Consider the following 27,808-nt stretch of genomic DNA (forward strand, 5'->3'; position numbering starts at 1 on the left):
ATCTGACACTTCAGCGGACGTTTTACCGTGCACAATCACAAAGTGATTTCAAGTGAAGTTGCTTTTATGGGAGACACAAATGCACCAGTGCAACTTTCCCTGTTGCCAAGTAATGTTAAACCAAGTCGTCACTACGGTGTTCCCAAATCGCACTTTGCTGATAAACCGGCGCACTGAGTTTGCACGGCGCTTTGGTGACTTTGAAGAACAAAAAGTCCGTCTACATGCGGCTCGAACCTTGTGCATGTTTGGTAGCACATATCTGTGTGAGAAGCTCTTCTCAGTGATAAAGACTAACAAAACAGCACACAGGAGTCGCCTCACTGATGAGCACCTGCAATCCATCCTGAGAATCTCCACAACACAGAACCTCACACCAAACATAAACGAACCTGTTGCCAAAAAAAGATGCCAGGCGTCCAGCTCTAAAATGACATATGAGCAAAGACAACTTAATGATTTGATTTGTTATTGCTGAAAGGAACACATTTTATTTATATTTCCAGGTTTTGTTATGCAGCATGTTCATATTTGAATTTGTATAATTTTGAAAGGATATATTTTTATGGAGAGCAAAATCTTTTGGGATATTTAAAATCTAAGTTTATTTTTATATAAATTTACATAAGAGTAAAGAAATTTGAATGTTTGTTCTTTTAAGTTATTTAAGGTTTGAGTTGATTTATTCACGAATAATATTCCTGTCTGTTTTACCATTCCTACCAAAGATATTTCTGTCGACTAAATAAAAATTCCTTCTATTTAAAATTTAAATAGAACTTGAACAAATACGATAGTTCATAATATCCACGCAGACTTGCACGTAAGAGCGGAGTTATCCGTTTTAACAAGCAGCGTATTGCACTGATCTGAAATAGCTGTGTGTGTATATATGTAGATATGTATGTATATGTATATATATGTTTATATATGTGTGTGTGTATGTATATATATATATATATATATATGTATGTATGTATGTATGTGTGTATGTATATGTATGTGTATATATGTAGATATATATATATATATATATATATATGACAGTAACACTCATCACTCACAACAGTGACAAAACAATTACATTGACAATCATGTTACCAGCACATCCGTCCACTTTGCAATGCAAATTGTTGGTTGCACAATCTAAAAAAAAATTTCTGTATGGATTTTGTGGCCACCACCCCATTTTTGAAAATCAATTAGATGATGTTATCCCACGTGATGCAATTCTGGAAAAATGTTTAGTCTCACCAGGAAAATAAATCACTTTCATTAAAACTAATGGGAACAAAAAAAATCATTTATTAACTGGCTAATGTGTTTTTAAAATAACGATTTCACTCTGGAACATTTTGGATTTGGGTGGGATTGTGGCAGCTCTGCTGCCTCGCAGTAAGGAGACTAGGAGTCCAGTCCTGGGTTAATCCTGTGTGGAGTTTGTCTGTTCTCCCTGTGTATGCATGGGTTTCCTCCCACATTCCAAAAACAAGCAGGTTAGGTGAATTGGCAATACTAAATTGGCCCATCTGTGTTCACCCTGCAATGGACTGGCACACTGCTTAGTGCCCTATGCTAGCTGGGATTGGCTCCAGCACCCCAATGACCCTGGTCTGGATTAAGCAGCTTAGAAAATGACATGACATTTCTCATTTATTTTGTTTCTGCTTTCAGTTACATTCAGTGTAAAGGGAAGTTTGTTTTCCGTTTTCATTTTCGTTCAATGTAATGTTTCGAATCCCTGATTTTATGTACAGTAATATTCAGCATTAGTTTAAACTTATAAGTAACTGCAAACAGGAAGGCCTGGCAGTTATATCCAGAAGAAAAGAAATAACAGAAGCTATACATTATGGTACAGTTTTTAAGTTTCACAGTCATCTATTTGTCCATTTGTAAGGTCAGTACATATTTGTCCTTCAGACATATTTATCAGACTAGAATGTTCTTAAAAATCATGTACTTACTTATATTGAAGGTTAAAGCCTCAGAATTGTATTTTGGTATTGCCTCTTTCTGTTATGTACAAATGCTACCAAGGGGACATATATTTGCAAAGGTGACATCATGAAATAAATGGAGCTCTGAGAACTGTATTTCCTCTTGTGGTTCTTCTCAAACAACACTCCAAAAGATGGAGCCCGTTTGATGCATTTGTGCTCAAAGTTTCTGAGAAAGGCCATTTTTGGTGGACCTGATACTAGAAAATGGATTTCTGATGCAGAAATTTGATGGTGCAATGAAGGGCAAGAGGTGTGGGTACCATTCAAGGAAGTCATGTCTAAGACTGTAGGTAACAAAGATTCAAATTATAAATAAAATGTGACAAACTTATTTGTGATGTTTGAGGAATTGGATTGCAAACATGAGCCTCAACTTTCACTTGAAGTTGCATTTGGAATTTTTCCCTGAACATATCGGAGCAGCTTGAGAAGGATATCAAAGGCATAGAATGAAGGTACCAGAAGTGTTGGGATATTGGTATGACGGTGGACTATTGTTGAATGACTCATAGGGATGTACCGGAAAAAAATGGACAAATGACAGGTCACCAAAAAACTCAGATATGGGGATGGATATTTGAAGAGTAAACCACAAAACAATGATTATATTTTTATATTATGTACATTAAAGAACCATCAACACCAAATCAAATCTAAATAATACTATATTGAACAATTATTATAAAAGTAAAGTTGAATAAATCAGACTCTGCAACTGAATGGATAAAAGGTTTAAAAGTACTACTACCGGTCAGCAGAAATAGCCCTAAAGTTAATACAAATCTACATTTTGTACTTAATACTTGTATGCAAAATTTGGTGGACCTAAGTGAAAGACATAACTCTAAAAATGGTATTTCCGGACTCAGGGAGGTCTAAAACATCCAGATCTGTCAAAATCTCGAAATGTAATTTTTGGAGGATTCCAGTATTTATCCTACACTTCATATACGAGAAAGTCAGGGAGGTCTAAAACGTCGAGATTACATTGAATGTTTGGCCGATTACAATCCTTTCCTCATACTTCGTATATGACAAAGTAAAAACGAAGAAGTGACAAAAATATCCAATCATATGTACGTCAATTAACATGTATTGTTGTTTTCTTTATACATGCTTGAAAATATCACAGTTGCTAAATATTTTCAAGTTAAATTGATTTAGAACAATAGTGTATATACAGGAAAGAATCGTTTTTAAGTTGTTACATTTTTTATTACATTTCTGTTCAGTTTTGTACTTAAACTGTGGCATGATGGAAACATTGTAATTATATATTTTATTGTGTTTATGAATGCAAATACATCTATTCACAATTAAAACAATGCTTTATGAGTTTAATTTTGCATAGTTGTGTTATTAAAACATGAAATAATTGACTGCACAAGTATTCTTCTCCTGATCAGCCTAATTATATACACTGTGATTCAATATTGTAAATATTTATAAAATAGGGAAATGTTTGGGGGTGTGTGTGAATACTTTTATACACACCGTAGTAGCTGCACAATTCAACGGCAAAACCTTCAGCTAACAAAGTAAAAGCGCAGCAGTATCTTCACAAAAATACATTCAGCACCCGAGTTAACATCAAAGCTCGTACAGCCAATACAGTGTCATTTTATTTTTTGGTTTAATCATTGTGAAATTCTAAAGTGATTTACATTTATATTTACTTATTTGGCTGACACCTTTATCCAAAGTGACTTAAAACATTTGAGATAAAATTGGTTACATTTCTTTTTTCTTTATCCACCTGGAGCATAGATGGGTGAAGTGACTTGTTCAGGGTCACAAAGTGCCAGTAGCAGAATATGAACCCACAATCTCAGTGTTTAAAGTCCAAAGCCTTAACCACTACACCACACTTCCTGTGATTAAAACAACCAAGCAATTTTATAAAATATTTTCTTTTATGAAGTGTAACAGCAAATTACAGGTACAACTGAATAAAAAAACATCAGTACACTGACACCTGAAAAGTGATGTAAATAACAGGCTAATGATTGTTTTACCATTTTAGCTTTTACCACGGAACAGCCTATAAACATTTAAAAGAATTAAAAGAACACAGAATGCAATTATAAAAATCAACCAGCAGGTGGCACTGCTTAGCAAATTTAAAGTAAACTGGCAGAAATGGCAGTGCATGTTTTAAATGCAGTCTCAAGCAGTGGTCCTCAAGCTCTGTCTTGGGGGTACACCCTGGGGCTGCTGGTTTTTGCCCCTAAGAGTATCAAAATCAGTGCATCATTTCACCTTTAACGGATGTCATTAGTTAGTTAAAGGACTGGCTTTCCTACTCCTTAGTATAAGAAAATTAGACTATTTTTTACCATAACTTAAGACTACAAAATGTTTGTCACATTCTAATTAATTCACGATTTTTGTGGAGTTTGTTAGCTTCACTTTATCCTAATAATGACAATTACTGATGAATGAAGTACACACCCAGGCAAATGACACTGAATGCCAAAAGTGTGCAACTACAGATCTTGATTGTCATATCCACTAGTGCTCTCACTAGTAAATCAAAGCTCAAAAAACAAAGCACCGGGAAGAGCAATGGAAATATTAAAACCTAGATTAAAAAAAGATTAAAAACACACACACACACACATTATCCTTATATAAAATACATGTATGTTTGCTATATTCCAATAAAAATGTACCAAACCCAATTTAGCAATTTCTGGATTGAATCAAAACGAATCGGATACTTCATTATTGTAGAAGCTCAACTGAAAGACAAAAGTTGGCCGGGATAAAAAGTCTGCAGCCACAGTGTGCCGGAGAACTTCAGAACCACCAGTCTGAAGAATGCAGAAAACACGCAATAACAAAAAAAGACCAAAACCCTACAAACAATGGCTTTATTCTGTGGCTTACATGAGATGCTGAACAGAATCAACACCTTCATCTGTTACCACTTTCCATTTGTTATGAATAAGCAACTTGGCTAAATCTGTGCTGCTTTATTTTTTCTCACTTATTTTTGCTCAACTGCAACTTAGATCAGGATGAAGAGATTCAAAAATGATGTCTCTGTGATCCTAACTTGCTAGAAATGTACACTAATGAGGCAAGAATCGTGGACCATTCAAGAAGACCTTGTGCTTTATCCACAACTATAAACTATACTCAAGAGAAACAAGACTAGGAATTAAAAAGTTCACTTCCGAAACAAACACACTGGTTACTAATCAGAATTAAGTAGGAAGCTGAAGCACAGGCATTGTTTAAAATGTCTTTTTTATATTTAAAAGGACCAATACAATCGTGGACAACTAGTTTGAATAATATGTTTGGTAGTGTAGCTGGTTTAATGTAGTTAACGTATTTTATGTAACATAAAGTCAATGTCAGATCACACACATCGTCTAGTAGTAGGGAATATCACCCTGACACAACTGTAATTTCTTATCTGATTACCCGAGTTTGTCAAATAACATGACTAGGATTTGCATGGTATGTTAAATCAAATGATAGAGTAATGACTTTCCAGCACTGTTTTGTATATCCAAAATATCACGAGCTTGTTCCTTTTCTGACAGCCAATAACATGCAATAACAAGGCCCTTTTTGTCCTTTACGGAATGGCTTCCTCACTGCTACTTGCTTTGTCTAACCGACAGCACAAAGTCTCCTCTTCACAGTATAAACTGACACTTGCTTTCTGTCAACCTGCACTGTTAAGTTGTGGATGATGCTATTGTGCTGCGAGACGCCTGTGACCCCCGCAAGCTAGTGACGCTCAGAAACTCGTCTTCTGATTGGATTGTGACTTTGAGTTTGCCAGATCTCTTACTATAAGAGTTTCTTCCAGTTGCCTTTGGATTGTGTAGGATGCCACTGTACTCACTGACATTTTGATTTTTTTTGTGAATTCTTAGATGAAACATCTATACACTGTTATTGGTAATAATGCTGTTGTAGTTCATTTGTTAATTGCGGTTTTAACTAGAATATTGTCCAAGTACAACTTAAGAGGGTGTAGTAATATAGTCTGCTCCAACTCTGCTTTAAGACAGACAGAGGGATTTTAAGTAATGAGCAGAAGTTAGGACTTGTACGGCTTCATTTACTTGCATTGCTGCAGAACATCTGTAGGTTGTAACCTATTAATTGTTCACTGAAGAAGGCCCATTTGTAATATTCGAAAATTTCATTTTTTTCAGTTTTTGCTAGCCTAAACTTGTAGTAGTAGGATGTTGTACCACATCAACCATTATGGTTACAATGAGAAGTCAAGCAAAATGACCCTTTTTATTGGCTAACTAAAAAGATTACAATATGAAAGCGTCTACATCTCCTCTGAAGAAGGGGCCTGAGTTGCCTTGAAAGCCTGCATATTGTAATGTTTTTAGCTAGGCAATACAAGGGGTCATTTTGCATGACTTCGGATTCCAACCTAAATTTTAAATATAAACCTCTGGCAGTTTACTGCTAACCGTTTCGTCATTTGAGGTTATTCTTTGTGTTTCAACTGATTAAATCTGAGGAAAAACTGAGATGTTCTAAAAGTATTGACAGATAGTGTATAATTACAAATATATTTATACACATACACACACATACATATGTGCGACTGGGAGGGAGCTGAGTGGACCAAGTGGAGGTAATTATCCACCAGGCCTGGGGATGCAGGCTTATTTCTGTTATCTCTGCAGGCCAAATAAAGGGAAACCTGCCTGATTTAACATCACTTCCGGTTCCAGCACCCAGACTGACACTACTTCCAGTTCTGGCACCCAGAATAATGTTACTTCCAGTTCCGGCCAGATGACATCACTTCTGGTTCACGGCATATAAAGCCACCATCTTTCAAAACCTTATCAGTTCAGTCCTGGAACACAACCTGACAACAACAACTTCTTTTCTTTAACCTTTTTCAGCCAGGGACAACATACAGGTGTCTGCCCTAAACCTGTCCAGTGTGTTGAGACTCATTCTTTCACTATATATATATATATATACACATATACACACAGTGGAACCTCAGTTCTCAACCATAATTCATTCGAAAACTCTGGTCATAAACCAATTTGGTCGTGAAGTAATTTCCCCCCATAGGATTGTATGTAAATACAATTAATCCGTTCCAGACCGTACAAACTGCATGTAAATATATATTTTTTTAAAGATTTTTAAGCACAAATATAGTTAATTATACCATAGAATGCACAGTGTAATAATAGACTAAATGTAAAAACATTGAATAACACTAAGAAAACCTTGAACAACAGAGAAAACTAACAGTGCAAGAGTTTGCGCTATAGCGCTACGAACCGCTCGCTAATAGCACTTTTTTTAATGAGTTTTAAGCACAGGGAAAAAAATGAACATTTCAAAAATCCGTAATTTAATAGACCACCAAGAACAGTAACATTGCAACAATGCACACTACAAACCGATCACTGTAAACAGAAGTGGAGGTTAAAATCCAATAGAAAAAAGTCTTCATTAAATACGAGGTTAAAACAATGCTCGAAGCAGTCTCTTTAAAAACAAGCCTGGTGCATTCTTTAACTGCCTTCTCGGCCTTATGCATCCAGCCGTCTCTCTTTCTCGTGTGTGTGTGTCTCTCTCTCTCTGCACAGAGAATGTACAGGGAGAGACTGAACACGTGCGGAAATCATCGGCGCGCACAAACCAAAAGGGAAACTGGCTTGTTCGTATACTGAGTCTGTAGTCGTGAACAAATGAAAAAGTTTGGCAAAATTTTTAGTTGTAAACTGATTTGTACGTGTTCAGAGACGTTCGTGAATCGAGGTTCCACTGTGTGTGTGTGTGTGTATATATATATATATATATATATATATATATATATATATATATATATATAGAGAGAGAGAGAGAGAGAGAGAGAGAGAGAGAGAGAGAGAGAGAGAGAGAGAGAGAGAGAGAGAGAGAGAGAGAGAGAGAGAGAGAGAGAGAGAGAGAGAGAGAGAGAGAGATCGATCGATCATCCCCTGCGTGGTGAGAAGAGCATGTGGCCGTAATATCTCTGCCAATCAGCAGCTACCCTCTAAAACACACGTAGCTCTGATCTCTCTCTCTCTCTGAAAAAGTCAAACATTACTCCTTAACAATCTCTAGATGATAACATCTGTTGAAGAAACAGGTATTGCTAGCTAAGCGGATGCAAGGTACGCTCTAATATTTGGTGATAAGTAGAACGACTTGAACAGAGGCTGGCGAGTGAGTGAGGTGGGCCCCTCCCCTCAGCCCAGAGCATCTTTCTCAGATTTGCGCAAATAAATCGGTACCGCATGTGAACTTAGCAAAATGAGAGGAGATACAAAAATCAATTGGAATGTACAAGCAAATTACAGAAAAAATGCACATCTAAATCCATTAAGCAGTTCTCTCATGAAAAGCAGATAGACAGATTTTTAAAAAATATATATATATATATATATATATATATATATATATATATATATATATATATATATATATATATATATATATATATATATATATAGAGAGAGCGCTTGATAAGGGACTCAAAATGATACACCTCTTGGAAATTCCATTCTTTATGTGTTTATTCACAATGATTACCAAAGAGTCTAGTATTACAGATTAGGTCCAATTCTTTGTTAAGCTGGGGTGTGGCAAAACTGTTCTACTTTGTTTGCTCAAACCAACCATGTAAACAGTAAAGTGACTGGGAAAAACACACCAAAGAAAACTAAACCAAAGAAAACCAAACCAGATCTTATACACAAGATGAGAGGATGAGGCGGTGGTATTAAAAGGCAGCACATGAAAAGGGAAAATAAAAAACAAGTTAGTTTAAATAGTTACATTACACAAGTACCCGTGCTGATATGAAGCAGGCCTATTGCAAGACAAACCTTCACAGTCAAACGACTGAAATCTGAGAAAAGCTTGTCTTTGGTCTGGCTGGCTAAGATGGTTCTTTCCCAATTTGTGTGTGCAGGACGGGACACAGCTTTGGGAGCACCCCACAGCTAGAGCGTTGCTGTTATGAGGCAGTCCTTGATATACAAACTGTGATCGGGTGCCAGTTTGAATCTCCTCTATGTGCAGTTTTGCATGTGACTCACGTGTTGGCGTCAGATTACATCGGGGACTCCAGATTCCTCACTCATGCTTAGCAACTCCGAATTGGCCCAGGGTAAGTGAGCCATAGTGTGTGTGAGACGGCATTCCAAAAGTGGTTTCTGCTTTGCCTCAATTTCTACCCCATGAATGGACGAAGACATATACTGGATTTCCTTGTTAATGTACTGTATCTTGATAATTTAGTGTTGGGGTCATCACACGCTGTATATGACGGGGTTCTTTTTATTTTTAACAGCAGCAGCAATATTAGGGCAGGAACCAAATTAGGGGTTTGCCAGAATCATGCCTAGTGGCCCTGTCTGTGTGTTTTGCGGAATACAAAGGAACAGCCACTGATACTCTGACTGGCCACAGTAAATAATTCATCATGCTTCCACATTCAGTAATTTTCATTTCCAGACAGGCGGTGACTACAGCGCTATTCAGAATTAGAATATGAAAGTTAATCATTTGGTATGATTAAAACAATTCCCTTAAAAGCAATTCAGCACAGAAAGAAAATCAACACCATACCAACAAAAGCCTGAAGTGGAAAAGAGAGGCAGTGTCATCAGACTGGGGAGTGGTGAGTTGTCGAGTGGTTTGAGAGTCTAACTCAAATTAAGTCATGTGACTTGTGTCCCCTCTTCTCTGGATTTTACTATAAAGCCCTGCTTTGTCACAGAAACAAATGTCAGCTTCACATCACCAAACAAAGTATCAGGTATTTCCAATTTTCTGCACCTAAGGTGAACTTCTTTTCAAATCAGCAACCCATAACAGTCAGATATTTTTGAAATTTCCAAATATGCCTTACAAGTTCTGCACAAAGTTACCTATGTTAATTTGTAAAGAAAAAAAATTACTCAACCTATAAAGGTGCAAAAAATTAAGTGAACCCAAAAATTACATGGCAATTTCCTACACCTAAAGAAACTGCCTCTCTAGTTGGAGAGGTTGTGTGCCCCTCTGACCCTGTAAGGTATGTTGTCTGGAGCAGAAGCTCCTAGTTGAGCCTTCCAAGGCAATGTGTTTCCAGGGGAGGGCTCAGACAAAGAGTGTACCCCCACCCAGTATGGGATTACTGGGGCCTTCTCCTGGATCCAGGCCTGGGCGCAGGTAATCACCTGAAAGGTGGGCCTGCCATGGGGCTCAGTCGGGCACTGCCTGAATTCACAATGTGGAACTCCCGTCCACAAAAATGTTGCGTACAAAAGTTTCCACGTTCAAATCGCAATGTATAAAACTTAAATTTGGCATAAAACCACGCACATTTTCACGGTAGCTCCAACCCAGGCTCACGCAAGTTCTCCACTCGGTTTTGCAAATTGGCGGCATCCAGCATCAAAGCAGTGCTACTGTTCCAGTGTGGTTTCCCTTTCTTTTTTAGATCCACATCCTTGACACGGCTTTATAAATATACTGAAATTAACCACATACTGTATATTAGTTTAATGCATCTGATTGTAATTAACCTCTAACAATATAATGGTCCACAGAATGGTCAAACTATTCCAAATACCATAGCTGCTTTATCGTTGTTACTCACACTGCACCTTCTTCTTCTTCTTTCAGCTGTTCCCATTAGGGGTTGCCACAGCAGATCATCTTTTTCCATATTACTCTCATTGCACCACTCTGAGTATTTATATCACTGTATCTAAATGGGGAATCACAGCTCTACAGCAGCTGACTGGAAAGAGAATTATCGGTATACAGCATCAAGCAGACCCTGCCTCAGCCATGCTGTCTATTGAACTGCTCTCATACGGCAAACACTTCAAGGCCTTTACTGTACGGACCTCGCGGTTCAGAAACAGTTTCATCCCAAGAACTCTAAACGCACTCAATCAGTCTATCAATTGCACCTTGTAGAACGCTTTGTACTTATAATTACAATCACCTCACTGTAAACTTGCGCCACTCTATAAAGTGCGTATTTACATATGATGAAGATATAATTTTTAAGATGAAATGCATCAAAATATGTTTATTATATTATACAGATAAAACTTTAACTTAATTTAAATAATCTATACTGTTAATAATTAAACATGTGAGGATACAGTGCCACAGCACTAGTGCTCCATTCACGGATTATTCCTGCCTCACGCTATATTCTTGCTGGGGGTGACGTGACAAGGGAAGGACAGATGGAAAGAATAATTAAACATGTACTACGGAGATATTTCAATGTTCCTTAAAAGTTTATGAAGAATCGGTATTCTAAGCTTACAGATGGCTTAACGAAAGAAAAGGAAGAACAGGAATTGGAGGTTAGTACGTGTGAAAGAGACAGTACTGCTGCAATAAATTATTTCATCGAAGGTCGGGCATGGTGCAGCAAGCATCTTGCGTGAGGCATGAACAATCACTGCCCCACCGTGTTCCCATTTTTAATAACATGCTTGAACTCCTATCATCATGAAAATATCAAGTATACATCTAAGTATTTTAAATATTCAGAAAGCTGTAATATCGCAAATGTAATAGATTCTGTGTCCTGTCAGTGGAAGAGAAAGCCTATTTAAGAAGCACGTTGTGATTCACACACATAGAGCACACAGAAGATCAAATACAAAACAAAGCATTTAACGTGCTACTTTAGTTACGATGGGATATGAGAAACTAGTAAATTAAACAATTTCAAGATTAAGTTTATGATGTTCTACTTTAATGACAAAATAAGCTACGTGATTAAAGTGGAAATTTCGAGAATAAAGTTGACATTTCGTGCTTTTTTCCCCACTGTGTGCCTATTTTTTTTTCTCTGTACCCTAATAAGCTTTCATATGACATTCAGACAGTGGGCTACGAGTCGCCTTTTCACAGCGACTTTGATATCTGACAACTTCTTTTTTATTCCGGGCACTGTGCAACTTTGTGAGCTTGAGCTTTCGTGTTTCTCGGACACACTCTTGTCACTCGATTAGCTTTCTTCTGCTGTTTATACCACTGTTTAAACCAACAAAGAGTACGTTTTTCCTTGCCGTCACTTGGTATTTGCTGAAATTCTTCTAATTCCCCCCGTGCTTTTACCATTGTGTGTGATTTGTATATTCAAAGTGGCGCAATTCTGGGAGGAGACAGGGCAGGACAGCAGGCACATGCGTTACTTTTTATGCTGACCAGGATTTATGTAGCGGAAGAACGTGGAAATTGGCGCTCGCACAGATTTATGTATCTGGATTTTTTTGTGCGTAAGCACATTTCTGCTCTTGTCCGTACGCAATGTTATAGTGTAAATTCTACGCACAGCGTTATGCATGAGGCCCTAGGTGATGTGTGACCTGAATGGCCGAAAGGCAGAGGCCTTGATGAACTGGAAAGGGGTGTATGGGCCTCGCTACTATGACCATTTCCCCTGCAACCTGGTTTCAGATAAGCAGTGAAAAAATAAATGAATGATAAAGAAACTGGCCAAAAAACAAAGTATCTTTTAGCCTATTTACACAATTAACAAGTTTTGCACTAAACAGTCAGCTGATGATGTCTGGGTGAGTTTGCAGCTATTTCATAAACTGCATGGCAATGGGCTTTTCCTATACCCTGGTCATTCCCAATTTTTCCCAGTATTCCTGTTATAAGCAGTTTTTTTTTTCTTTTTAACGTCAGATTCTGCTTGATGTATCTTAGACTAGGTCTGATTGTCTGTAGGAGATATAAAAAGGAATTGCATACTCTTGAGGTAACATGCTGAACTCAGAGTAGGTGATAAGAAACGTGACCCCCACAAGGTAACTGAGTATTAGGGTAGTCAGTCGCGTGGTCGCACCAACAAATAGTGCACTGTGGATGGAGGCAGGGGATGCTTTTCCACACTTGGTATCAAAAAGTGCAATTAATTCTATGTCTGCAAGAGTGGTAGACCCCATGGTGTATTGAAGTGTAAAAAACTATGACACATAACATTTTACTTTGAACAGATACTCTATTTGGATAATTAAAAGATTATTTAGATAGGATGCAGTTTTTAAGTGAATAAACTGGGAAAGTTAAGATTACTTTTGATAGTGTGAATTTAAACAAGAGTTTAACTGGCAATTGCCCTTTTGGACAAAATGTTTCTCAAGAAAGAGAGAGGATACGGAAATGCATACAGTGGGTACGGAAAGTATTCAGAGCCCTTCAATTTTTCACTCTTTGTTATATTGCAGCCATTTGCTTCACTGTGGGCTGTATTGGACAAGTGATGAGCAGTGCCTGGTTGTCTCCACACATACCGCCTAGAATTAAGGCCAAAAAGTTCTATCTTGGTGTCATCAGACCAGAGAATCTTATTTCTCACCATCTCAGAGTCCTTCAGGTGTCTTTTAGCAAACTCCATGCGGGCTGTCATGTGTCATGTGGCAGCATCATGCTGTGGGGGTGTTTTTCAGCGGCAGGGACAGGACGACTGGTTGCAATCGAGGGAAAGATGAATGCGGCGAAGTACAGGGATATCCTGTACAAAAACCTTCTCCAGAGTGCTAAGGACCTCAGACTGTGCCCAAAGTTTACCTTCTAACTAGACAATGACCCTAAGCACACAGCTAAAATAACGAATGAGTGGCTTAACAATAACTCTGTGACTGTTCTTGAATGGCCCAACCAGAGCCCTGACTTAAACCCAATTGAGCATCTCTGGAGAGACCTAAAAATGGCTGTCCACCAACGTTTACCATCCAACCTGACAGAACTGGAGAGGATCTGCAAGGAGGAATGGCAGGAGGATCCCCATATCCAGGTGTGAAAAACTTGTTGCATCTTTCCCAAGAAGACTCATGGCTGTATTAGCTCAAAAGGGTGCTTCTACTAATTACTGAGCAAAGGGTCTGAATACTTAGGACCATGTGATATTTCAGTTTTTCTTTTTTAATAAATCTGCAACAATTTCAAAAATTCTTTTTTTTGTCTGTCAATATGGGGTGCTGTGTGTACATTAATGAGGTAAAAAATTAATTTAAATGATTTTAGCAAATGGCTGCAATATAACAAAGAGTGAAAAATTGAAGGGGGTCTGAATACTTTCCGTACCCACTGTAGCTGTAGTCCTCCGCTCCATTGATGAACCAATCAAATTGAACACATTTGATGACGTTTAGCAGCCTTTGCATTACACAGAAGTGATGTTTTGCAAAGCTCCCAGTCATTTTCTCCTTTCTCAATATTCTCATTTCAAAGGTGCACCTCGCGCTTCATTCTCATCAAGCATATAGTTAAGATTAGGCTAATGGGAGGGTTATCTTGCTCATCAATCATGATGACTATCAAGTAGGCGTGTTATGTAGTAGGACAGTCACATTGTCGTGTAGTGCTGCAGGCTGCACCCAGACCCTTCAGAATTTCTACTTTGTAAATTTATTTCAATATACAGCATATGCAATCTGTCTGGCTGGTTGGAGGTGCTCCTGAATCCTAGAAATCCTCTGGAGATATTTACATAGACTCTTCTCAGAAAAATTTTGTTTGGAATGTTGGAAACAAAGAGGTGGAGGATTCTACTGGTAGGTTTAGAAGTGTTCTCTTGATGAAAGCTTTGAGGGAAAATGACTGTGTTTCTATTTATATGTAACCATTACTGCAGGCTTTTTCCCTTTCACATGTTTAATTAGAAAATTAGGAGCATCTTCTCTGAATCTTTACATTCACAAGTTATCATAGCTGTGACATTAAAAAGGACAGGGCTTTCATGCTTTTCATGGACTGCAAGACCATCCAATTCAGAAAGCTACAGATTATACAACATTAGTAATACTAACACTTCTAGGAATCAGAATTTACTTTATTGGCAAGGTACACGAATGTGATGCAGAATGAGAATCAGAATTTACTTTATTGCTCAGGTACACTGATGTGTACAAAGAATTTGATTTGATGGTATTGGCACAACATACAAAGATAACACAGAATACAAATGAAAAAATATAAGAAGATGAAATATAAAACGATAAATATGATACAGCATGCAAGGGCAATACAAAAAATAAAGAGATTTAATAGGATTAAAATATCCAGGCATTCCAGAATGTAGGTGTGCACAGAAAAGCTCAGAAGTGTTTATTCAGAGAAACTACACACAATGAATCTGTGATTTGTTGTTTTAGCTTTCACTGCACAAAGACATTTGCCATTTGTGAAGTGTTTGGAGCAGGTGATGCCCTGGGTGGGTCAGATCAGTAATGATCTTTGTGGCCGTCTTCCTTACCCTGGACTCACACAGGACTTGAATGTGAAGTTACAGCCTACGATCTTTTCACACGCTTTGATGATGTGTGGCAGATTGGCTTCAGTCTGAACAGAAGCAACACCTAACCAGATAGTTAGTTAGAGAGGAGGTCACAATGGACTTGATGATGGCTGTGTAGAATTGGACCGATATTGCTTGAAGGAGAATAGCTACAACAAAAAGAACATTCTCTGATGTGCTTCCTTAATAATGCGTGTGATGTTATTGCCCCACTTAAGGATTTATGACAGCACTGTGCATTGCAGTTTAACACTAGAATTACCAGAGCCTACGAAAAAACTCGTAGATCCGGCCCACCTTAAATCTGTTTGTACCTCTCCGCCAGCGTCTTTTGCCCTGTAAATGTGCTGATAAAGACAAGCAGCAAGCAGCCTGCTATTCCATCCTCCCCACCACTGCAGAACGTGCACAAAGTTCTCCCAGCTCATGCCTTGATTACCTGGGAGTGAAGTGCTGGAGTTTTAGAGTGGAAACAACAGATCGTTATTTGGAACACATGCATTTCATGTGTGTTCCGTTTCTACAATAATCTGTGTAAACACATTTTTAAAACAGAAACGTTTTTCATATTTTAGTAGTAAATGTCAAAATGTAGGCGTAAACTATATAATGTATGAAGACTAAAGTCCAAAGATCAAATAAACACTTTCACAAAATGTTCAAGGATAAGACAACAGCTTCCATGGCGTAGCGGTAAGATTTTCTGACTTGTAATCAAGAGTTCCCGGTTCGATCCCGACTGCCTCCTATATTTGCCGTTTTCAGTAGTGAGCTGCTCTTATTGTTAACATTATACAGTACACACATACATTTGGTTTGCATCTGTAACAGACGGTGTATATTTATAGGACTCTCAGTCATGATCACGATACATACTACTGCCCTAGGGATCTGACGCTGTTAGGTTTTTTTTTTTAAACTGGGAATAACTATAGATGTGAGTGGTGTTTTGAGGCAATGGAACCGGACATTCTCTGATCTGGAGGGATAAAAGCTGACACACAAACGCTGGCGATTCTGCCTTCTTCATATGTCACCGTCACTTGATTTTTTTTATTTTGTTTTATTGAGTGTTCCTGCTCACGCTGAATTAGTATGTGCCTTATGGTTTATGATGTCAAAAAAAAAAAAAAAACAGACATAGGTATATATGATATTTGGAATTATTCATTTTATGACATGTATAGTACATTTTGGAAAACACTGTGGCACGGATGCAACATTATTCATATTATTCATATTCATTTGCATAACAACTTGCGGTTGTAATCAGTAACAGAGTGTTTTTTTTTTGTTTCCTGATCTTGTCAGTCTCCATGTTGGTGCATGGTGCTGTTTCTTTTGTACTCCAAGACATGCAGAGGAAAGAATAGTACAGAGAGGTCAGTTCAGAGCTATATGCAATCATCAGATTCAAATGTTAATAGTTCACACACGCGCAAGGTTCGTCCTTCCTACATTTACAATGTGTGTACCTGTTAGAATGTACACACTTCTCTCTATGCTGTGTTTTTTTTGTAGGCTCTGGCAGTTCTAGTGTTAAATAACTCTGTCATCCCAACAGCTGAACTACTTATAGCAAGTGATAGGTGAGCAGGAGACTATTTCCTGAAATCTATGATCATCTCCAGAGGTTTTTTTTTTTTTAATGTTAAGGTCCAAATTGTTATGGCTCTACCACAATGTCAGATTTTACCACCTCTTGTAAGTATATGGTGTCACACATGTGCACAGAGGAGACAGTTAAAGTGCCTGAATGAGGGCAATTCGATGCCAGACCAGTGGGTGGCAGAGTGTACTGACCTTTTTCTCTCTTTCCACTGCAGACTGATTACAGGAAATTCCGCTTGGTTCTGAGGATGCCACCTCCGTTTCCGGCCCCGATGACATCACTTCTTGTCCTCTCCTTTAAACCCACCATCTTTGCCTCATCAAGACAGTTCTGTTCTGAACTCAAATCTGCACTCAAAAGTACACAACACTTAACTCTTGCAGCAGCCAGGAAACTATATACGGGTGGCTGCCCCAACTCTTTTTGTGCCTCTATTGTCTCCTCTTTGACAATGGACTCATCATTGTTTGAAATGAGACCTATTAGTGTGATGTCACCTGCAAATTTAAGACATTTGACAGACGAACTGCCAAAGGTCCAGTCCTGTATATAAAGTGAGAAGAGTAGTGGGGAAAGGACACATTGACGCGGTGCACCAATACTGATGGTTAATCAGTCAGCCATGTGTGTGCTCAACTGCACATACAGTTTCCTATTTGTAAAAAAAAAAAAAAACTGATCCAATGGCAGATTGGACTGGGTAAGCTGAACTGGTTGAGATTCTTAACTAAGAGCTCTGGGCTTATTGTACTGAAAACAGCTAAAGACCACAAACAAGACCCTCACATGTGCACCTGCCTTATCAAGGTGTCTTGTATATAAATGTCTATGCATGGAAATGTGTCTGTCTGTCTGTCTGTCTGGCCGTGACAGGTGGAGTCAGGGTAAGGACTCCACCTCCGAGGAAACACAAGCAAGGCCTCCGAAGAGAGAGTCACTCACTTAGCCGCTAATGCAAAAGCGTAGCAAAACAGTATCTCTTTTACTTTTCCTCCCACTGCTAATATACAAGCGATACGAGCACATCAGCAAAATGAAATCTCCTAGGAGAGAGAGACACCCAGAGAAATTCCTTTCAATTATCTGACATCTCTACATTTTTGTTTTTTTTTTCTGACAATTTCAATAATTTTTAGGATCCCTGGCATTTTACAGCACGGGCTTACACAGCTAGTTTGTAAATAAAGCTCAGACCTAAATTCTCTGCATCATCCACAGACTGGTTGGCTCTGTAGGCAAACTGAAATGGGTCCAGCAAGTCTTCTGAAGCATTCTTGAGATAATTCAGAATAGGGCGTTCAAAGGTCTTCATTACCACAGAGGTTAAAGCTACTCTGCTAATCTATATTTTCCAACTAACAATTTAAGTTAGACATCTTTGTCAGACATAACACTTCTATGAGATTTCTAAACCTGTATAATTCAATTATCAGATTATAGAATGTCCTAGGCCTACCCCTGCAGGATTGGTGCTATGCTAGAAACAACTCTAAGAAAGATGCCACTTCACACGTATAAATATATACGAGTAGTAATATACCATAAGTTTGTATTTTACATTTGCAATTTGCCAGTTTTTTTTTTTTTTTACTTATTTCCTCCAGCTGTTGAGGACTTTAAATTTGTTGGTCTGAACAGTGTTTTTCATCAAATGCCTCTGACACTAAGTATTACCACTCTAAAATATGGCATTTGGTTTTGGCTGAATTTAAAATATTAAGCATGGGATGCTCACATTTACTCTTGGCAGAAGAGTCTATAAATTTTAGAAGAGTCACAGAAAGAATGGAATTAGATAATCAAAATGCATAGTCAGTATTTAAAATTACACTTTTCATTCTCAAATCTCCGGGAGAAGACAGGACGTAAATATGCATTCATCACCTAGCCTCACATGCCAATTTGTCTGCAGCAAGAAGCATGTAAAGCGGTCTGCTGAAAAAACAGGAAAAGGGAATTATTATTCATTGTAAGGAAAATAAGATGCATCACTCTATCACAACATTCTCTACAAAGCCCAGCATTCACTACAAAGTTTCCTTTACGAAAGCTTGACACAGGCTGGGACATCGCCGACAATAACACTGAATAAATTAATCTTTCTTTAAAATGTGGCATTATAAATTTAAAAAATATAGAAATATGGAAGCAATGACACATGTTAAACCACAAACAGCTAAAAGTCCAAAGGCTTAGGTTTCTGGCAATAACTCTTGCAAATGCCACTGCAGAAAGTGGAAAAGAACAGGCCTTTCTGAATACTTACAGTCATGTACCAAACCCAATAGAAATGTTGCCTTTTTCAAAATATTTGAACTGTCAAACAGAAGGACAACAGTTTGCCTTTGAACTCCTAGGCAAAGACCAAGCCTTGTGGAATAACATGCTTTGGACACATGAATCAAAGATTGAATTGTTTGGCTACAAACAACAGCGGTAGACATGTTTGGTACAGGAGAAGAACCTTGTACCAACTGTGAAGTATGGCAGTGGAAGTGTTAGGTTTGAGATTGCTTCACAGCCTTAGGGCCTGGGGATCTTGCACTCATCGAGTCAACTATGGATACTGCATGATATTAAAGTGCATCTGAAAATGTGAGGCCATCTGTCCAAAAGCTGAAGCTACACAGGAAACGGACATCTCGACATGATGATGACCTGAAGCATACCCGCAAATCCACAAAAGGGACTCAAAAAGAAAAATTAGATCTCAAAGCGCTGATTTGCATGTCACCGAAATGTTGGGGCGATTTGGAACAGGCAGTACAGGCTAGAAAAACCAAACATCTCACAACTGAATAAATTTTGTTTGGGGGTACCATCAAAAATTTCACAGTGTCAATGTCAGAGACTGACAAGAAGTTATGCAAAACACCAACAAGAAATAATTTCTTTTGGGGCCAAAGATATACTTACTTTTCCCAAACATACTATTACATCTATTGACATTTTTATTGAAAGAATGATGAAAAAAGCTGAATTTCCTAGTGTTGTTAATTCACATATATAACCTTTACCTGTAGGCGTATTTTGCATGAAGATCTACTGTTTGCCTGTTCCGTCCACCTCAATATTCAATATGTAGATCAGCTGTCCACTGTTTGAACGTACTGATTATGCATTTCTTATAGGTGAAGTGAAGATGCTTTCAAAATTAATGAAACTCAAAGTGTCTAAACATCAAAAAACGTACTACAAAGAGAAGTAAACCTAAACCAAAATTAATATTTGGTGTGACTGCTCTTTGCCTCTAACATGACATTGATTCTCTTATGTACATCTTTGCCTGGCAGTTTGTTTCAAGCACCATGGAGAATTTGCTCCAGTTCTTCTACAGACTCTGGTGGTCTCATTTGCTTACATCTCTCCAGTTTAACTCACACAAGTCTGATGATACCGAGATCAAATCAAAATGCATAGTTAAATGATCCCAGATAACTTCTTGGAAAGCTGTCTGAATTTCTCAAAATGATTCTGGGCTCTGTCGAGGCAGTAACATCTGCTGCAGACAGAGCTCCTTATTCTGTTGGCTGAAGATATTTCTTCACGACTACAGCTGGGTGTTTGGGTTCATTGTACTGCTGTCAAATGACACCTTCTTAATGGTACTGCATGATGAATGGGAGTCTGGTTGTACTTTCCAGTACTGAGGATTCCATTAATTATCAACAGATCACCATATTTACTTGCAGAAATACAACCCAAATCTGTAGGGAACATCCACCATGATGCACTACTGACTGCAGACACTCATTCATGTAGGACTCTCCAACTCATCTGCAGACAAACTGTCTCGTGCTTGAGCCACATTCTAAAATTTTGACTCATTGGCTCAGAACAGGCTTTGTGTTTTTGTGTGTGGGGGAGTCTCTAGGCTTTTTTACCACTTCTTAGGAATTACTTTTTGGCAGTAACGTCTGAAAAGACTTCTCTGGAGACTATAGAGGAGTATATTTGGGCTCCAGTGACTTCTATGAATTCAGAGCTAATAACATAGCTTTCATCAATCCAACAACCCAGTGTTTCAATATTTATTAAAGATACAGAACTGATGAACTGATGTAGGAGAAATTTAAGGCAGAGGCGCACTTATTTGTAGCCTTACACATGATAATAACTTATTTTAACCTTATTTTACCTATGCAGTATTCAACATACCGAAGTCAGCACAAAACAAAATTTCCAGTATTAACACTTTAAGGATGTACATGGTTCCACTCACTCCATACGGTATAAACATGTTTAAGCGTTACTTGTCACATGTGTGCACTCAGGGCACAGCTTAATAACTCTGGTGACTGTAATTTTCCGCCACTCCAGGGGTTGGCGCTGTGTTCTAATACCTGTTCTCTTCCTCCTGTGCAAAATGGAAGATTGACAGCTGCAACATCTCTGATGTCCATTGCCTGGACCCGCCTCTTCCTGCCAGGAGGACATATAAAAGGATGTTTGGCCCTTTTGAAATCAATTCACTGTGGAACTCCAATCTGAAAAGATGGTCTTTGCAATTACTGCTTGTTTCTTTTGTTTTCCAACTATACAAGGTCACTGGGTGGTTCCCCAACTCTTTATCGTGGTCTGCCTAATCTCTTACACTCTTTAGCAGTTCAGGGATTGTGTTATTCATCTCAACTGATAATGCATTTGCATCTTTTCAACTCTTACGCACCAAATTTAATCCTCCAATGACATACTTTTTCATCTATGTACAAATTAAAAATTTGACAAAAGTATCCTACCCAACCTCCCTCTTCTCTAACCTATATCAAAGTCTGCCTTTGGAGCGATATTGACTACTTAAGAGGACAGCTTAAACAGCTCCTGGAAAACAAGTGCAAATGAATGATTCTTTCTTTGAATTTTCTGAAAATGTTCTTTCCAGTTTCCTTGTTTAACGTACAGACATAAGGGAATGCTTTTTTTTTTTTTTTAAAAAAAAAAAAAAAGTTTAAGAGAGTAAGGAAAAGTATGATGCAATGTTTTTTTTCTCCTTTGAGATGACTCAGCTGGTATCATGTATGAACGTGAGTGACCACAAGAGATGAGTGCACATTAAAACAGCAGCACCACGAGGATTAACACAGCCATGAAAGACAGTAGCTACATGATCCTAGATAACTACTGTACTTTGAAAGCTGTCTGCATTTTTCAGTTGGAAACTTGTTTAGGGTAAATTTCACACAAACATTAGAAAACTTTTCTTTACACAGAGAACCACAGAGACACGGGATGACTTTAGAAACTTTCAAAACTCAACTTAATGTTATTTTAAAAGAATTACGTGGGTTGAACTTGTAAGCTTTGTTGGGCTAAATAACCTATTCTTGTCTACGTTGTTCTAATGGTCGACATGCTGCCAACCTCCTTCTCTTCCTCTAGGGTTCTCAGAATGATTCTCCCAGGACAGACAGACCATAATGGAGCAAGACCAAAAAACATAAAACATCTCGTACTTACAAGTGTGTAAACATTCTGTTACAGTTGTGGCATCAATCAAATAACCTTCACACAGTCGACAGGTGATGTGGGCATTTATGTCCCACAGCTTGATCTTCCTGGTCAGCATGTCAGAGTTCTGAAAGGAAAACAAGGGCAAGCAAAATAATAATTAATGCACTTAATATGGAAAGGCATTTGTAGACACTAAAATAAGCTGTGAACATTTTTCTCAGTTACCAAGAGGAAAGGCTGCTTCCTCGTGCTATCTCAAACTGCCAATATTGGAAACTTCTTGTAGATGCCGCCACGAATGGGTGCAATTTCTCGTAAGCATTATCAAAGCACATAAACGAAATGCCAAGAAACAGAAAATATTTTGCCATTATAAAAAATTTATAACAACCACACAGAGCATAAAACTAGTGAAACTGATTTGAAACCACAAGGAAAGAAATATGCTGCTTCCGTTAAAAAACACCCACTTTGTGGTTGAGAGGTAATGTTTTTCAGGCATTTGCTTAAGTAAAACATTGTCTGAAGAAATTTACAATTAAAGGGTGCCAGGGGCTCAGCAACTGGGGAAACCTGCAAATGAAATGATGGAACAGAGTGTGGACTAGTTGTTTAGGCTTTTGGGAGTTTAAACCACACCGGCCCAGGGTCCATGTTCTAAAGACACTGTCACCTAAAGTGCAAGTTCTTCTTCTTATGACTTTTTGTGCCCTGTGGTAGAAAAGGCAGAAATATGACGACGGCGAACACATTTGTCAAGTGCCAAGTCATCATGCTTCTATCCAATTCATACTCAATAAGTGAAGGTCTTTGTTAATGTTTTGTGCCCTGGTCATCCTTGGTCATCCTGGTCAGTGTTTTCCAGGAAGGGCCCACTGCATGGCTTGTTTGGGTATGCTGCTATTGATGGCCAAACCAAACCAGGCATCTTTTCTGTAGTTTGAACCCTAAAGTGTAAACTAACATGCTATAACTGAACAAATGTAGAAACAGATTTAACTGGAATACTTCTACAGTTAATTAATTGACAGATAATACTGGGCTCCATTTATGTTAATTAGTTTCAGACTACTTTATTTTCCTGTCTGTCTAAACAAATCCACATCTTTATCAATTACTAATTACACAATGAGTACATAAAGTTTGGATTTGCATTTTTCCTGAGAACTTTGTCACAGTGCTCTGCACCTTCGTTCACTTAGGGGTGCTATGCAAAATAAACTAATCTGAATTGAAAGTCATTTCGTACAATCCAGTTCAGAATACAGACAAATGAACACATTGAATGAGTGAGTGCAGATTTTTCTTTGCTGTACCAACACTGCACCAGTGCGGTATTTAGTGTGTTAAGCCTAATCAGCAGAAAAAGGGCAAGAACCTTGACAGAGAAAAACTTCAGACAGGAACAATGAGGCACTGTGATTAAATTCCTTAAGTTTATGATGAAAGGACCATAACACTTGCCTGCTCCATTTTTAAGTGCTTAACTGCTGTAAGATGGAAGAAAAATGTATGCTGGAGCATAATGTGTGATACACAATCAGATAAGCTAACTGAAACCAAATTCTTAAATTCTGTCTTCTGATTTGCTTGTGACTTTGGGTCTGGCAGATCTCTTCCTATCAGAGATTCTTCCAGTTTCTAATTGCCTTTGGATTGTGTAGGACACCACTGGACTCACCGACATTTTTTGCAATTTCTCTAAATGGAAGGCCTGCACTTCTAATGGTAATATTGCTCTGTCTAATTTATTTTGTTACTTGCCATTTTCTGCTGTGCAAATTGTTTCGATTGCTGCAGAAACATCTATAGGTTGTAACCTATTTTTTGCCTGAAGAAGGCCCTTTTGTAATATTTGTAAATGTCCTTTTTTCAGTTTTTGCTAACCTAAACTTTAAACTTAAACCTCTTACCTTTTCAATGTTTTAGGTCACTGTGATTAAATCTGAAGAAAAACCGAAGTGTTCTAAAACTTTTGACCGGTAGTGTACATGGCAAAGGGCTGGTCTCCATCAACCAACTCAAAGCAAGCCAAGCAAACCTCCATTTAATAAAAAAATAAAAATAAAATAAAAAAAAAAAAAGCGCACATAAAGGACAATTGGATTCAACTAGATAAACTTTTTTAATCCAATGGGGAAATTCTGATGCACACAGTAGCAGAAACACAAACAACAAGGATACAGGCTCACAGGCCAGATGATACAGCCAGCTAATCAATCAATAAGTACATAAATAAATAAAAATGAACTTAACATGTACATCAGGTGGAAGCATTGAATTGTATGATAGCAGCGGGCAGAAAAGATCCCCAAATGTGCTTCCACCAGCACACCCTGGTGGAATGAGCCTGAGGCTAAAGGTGCTCCAAAAGAGTGCCTCCTGAAGGGGATGGAAAGACTTTTTCATGATGGCATCTAATTTTGCTCTTTTTCACAACAACTTCCAGTGTGTCCAGGGTTCACCCTGTTGATGGAGCAGGCTTTTCTGATAAGCTTATTCAGATATTGTGCTTCTGTGTCTTCCCCAGGAGACTGCAGTGCAGAACACCACACTGGCTATTATGGACTGGCAGAACATTTTCAGCAGCTTGCTGCACACATCAAAAGACCAGAGTCTCCTCAGGATGTCCAGTCTGCTCTGACCCTTCCTAGTCCAGCACCACTGTGTTGACAGACCAGTCTAGTTAACTTTTCATGTGAACCCCCCGCGTACTTGCAGCTCTGCATCTCTTCCACGTCCTCCCTGTGAATGGTGGCTAGTCTCAGAGGCTGCTTGGTATGCCAGAAGTCCACCATAGGCTCTTTTGCTTTGCTGATACTCAGTTGCTGGTTGCTTTCCACAAGATGAAGTCCTACATAACCTTCCTGTATTACATTTCTCCATTATTAAAGCAGCCTATGATAGACAAGGCACCTGAAAATTTGTGTAGATGTCAAGTGCTGGTATTGTGCTCAAAGTCTGCTGTGTAGCGGGTAAACAGGAAGGGAGGCAGGTTCCCTGAGGTGCTCCAGTATTACACACCACCATTTTACAGATACTAACTACCGGCCTGAACATGCAAACCATAAATGCGGAGAAACATGTGAACAGCATACCCCTGGAGATCACATTTTGGAGAAATTCATCATTGTCATTATTCAGAACCTGAAGCAGTCAGACCACCGCTCTGTACTGCTCCTTCCTGTTTACAAGCAGCAGTTGTAAACTGCTGTTTACTGCAGAGCCAGTCTTCCAAGAAGTACACTGTTGGACCCCGGATGCAGAGGAGAAACTTAGGAACTGCTTTGAATCTGTGGATTGGGATGTTTTCAAAGAGTCCTCTGAAAATATGGACAAGTAGGCCACAGTTGTCACAGGCTTCATCTGGAAATGTGTGGATGATGCGTACCCACAATGTCTGTATGCGTATTTCCCAACCAGAAGCCCTGGATGTGTGCTGAAGTACGCAGGCAGATCCGTAAGCGTAGCAGTGCATTTCACTCCGGAGATACACAGGCATACAAAAAGAGCTGGTATGATCTCTGAAAAGCCATTAAATACGCAAAGCGCCAGTACACCCAAAAACTGGACTCTCAGTTTAACAGCACAGTAGATGCTCGTCGGATGTGGCAGGATATTCAGCTGATCACGGACTACAAACCCTGGACACACGCGGCCACTTCACTCCCGGATGAGTTGAACGTGTTTTTCGCTCGCTTCGAGCTCGCTAACACGGACAGGCCTGTGCAACCACCTGCAGGACTCCAGCCTCTCCGAGGATGACATGAGGAAGACTTTTTCCCCAACTCAACAGCCGCAAGCACCCGGCCCAGACAGAATCTCAGGTCGCACTTTAAAAGTTTCAACTGCCCCCACCTGCTTCAAGCACACAGCCATCATCTCCGTCCCAAAAGAAAAATAAGGTAGACTGCCCTAATGATTACCGCCCAGTAGCACTTACTCCCGTAGACATGAAGTGCTTTGAGAGGCTGATGCTAGAACATATCAATGACATCATCCCGGACAGTCTGGACCCCCCTCCAGTTTGCCTACTGTTGCAACACATCCATGGAGGATGCCATCTCCTTAACAACTTCACACCACCTTGTCTCATCTAGAGAACAAGAACCGTTATGCCAGGCTGCTGTTTGTGAACTACAACTCTGCATTAACACTGTCATTCCATCCCAGCTCATTGCTAAACTCCTGGATCTGGGCCTTAGCTCTTCATTGTGCAACTGGGTACTGGACTTCCTCACCGGCAGACGTCAGCAAGTGCGTATTGGTGGAAAAACCTCCTCCATCATCACCATCAACACTGGCACCCTGCAGGGCAGTGTGCTGAGCCCCCTGCTTTACTCTCTCTACACCCATGACTGTGTAGCAAAGTACGGCTCTAAAACCATCCTCAAGTTTGCAGACGATACCACTGCAATAGGTCTGATCAGTGAGGACAATGAGACGGCCTAGAGGGAAGAGGTCAGACTCCTGTCAGAATGATGTCAGGGCAACAACCTCACCCTCAATGTTAGCAGAACTAAGGAGATGATTGTGGATTTCCGCAAACAGGCAACAGAGTACAGCCCCATCTACATCGGAGGTGAGGCTATGAAGCAGGTCAGCAGCTTTTGGTTCCTCGGAGTGACCCTCACTGATGACCTTAAATGGTCAAGTCACACTGTGGCAGTAGTCAAGAAAGCCCAACAACGCCTCTACTTCCTCAGGAGACTGAGTAAAGCCCAGATGTCCCCCACATCCCTATGCAGATTCTACAGATGTACTGTAGAATCCATCCTGAAGGAGGCATCACATCCTGGTACAACAACTGCTCAGTTCAGGACTGCAATCCATGACATCCACACTACATGCTGTCTCAGGAAAGTGAACCATATCAGGCAGGACCCCAGCCACCCTGCACTGTCACTTTTCACCCTCCTCCCATCTGGGGAGCAACTAAAGTCCATTCAGACGCACACCTCCAGGTTTAGCAACAGTTTCTACCCAACTGCAATTAGACTCATGAACAATCAGTACCCTTAAGTCACCTCCACTGCTACCTGCACATATACTTCTGCCACTGTCTCTATTTACTCCTAGGATTCTGGTTTTATTTATTTGCTTATTTATATTCATTTATTTATTGTGTTTTTTATGTCTATGTTGACTGTCTGCAGGGGCACATGCAAGCAAGTATTTCATTGTACATGGTACTTGTACACATGACAATAAAGAAATGAAATTACAGTGGCAACTAATCCACCAGTGAGAGGAATCACTTGTAACATGAAGTTAGGTTTCATTCAATACATCACTTACAAAACTATAAAACTGATCTAACAAAAAAGTAAGGCACAGAGAAGTTGAGCTAGTTTAAAATAATAATGCAAGTTTATATTTTCAAAAAGTAAAAGAAAAACAATTTTTAAACCAACCTAATGAAGTTGATGATTAAAAACA

The 27,808-nt window shown here is 39.0% G+C and overlaps 1 protein-coding gene across 1 annotated transcript in view; it reads right to left on the reverse strand.

Moving 5' to 3' along the window:
• Positions 1 to 27,808, reverse strand: part of LOC120532337 (polycomb group RING finger protein 3) — a 308,428-nt gene that overhangs the window by 141,077 nt on the left and 139,543 nt on the right. Inside the window, exon 3 of the mRNA XM_039758240.1 lies at positions 22,376 to 22,493. Coding sequence (XP_039614174.1) covers positions 22,376 to 22,493 — 118 coding nt within the window. The remainder of the gene's footprint in view (positions 1 to 22,375; positions 22,494 to 27,808) is intronic.

Source organism: Polypterus senegalus, chromosome 7, assembly GCF_016835505.1.
Source record: "Polypterus senegalus isolate Bchr_013 chromosome 7, ASM1683550v1, whole genome shotgun sequence".
Lineage (NCBI taxonomy): Eukaryota > Metazoa > Chordata > Cladistia > Polypteriformes > Polypteridae > Polypterus > Polypterus senegalus.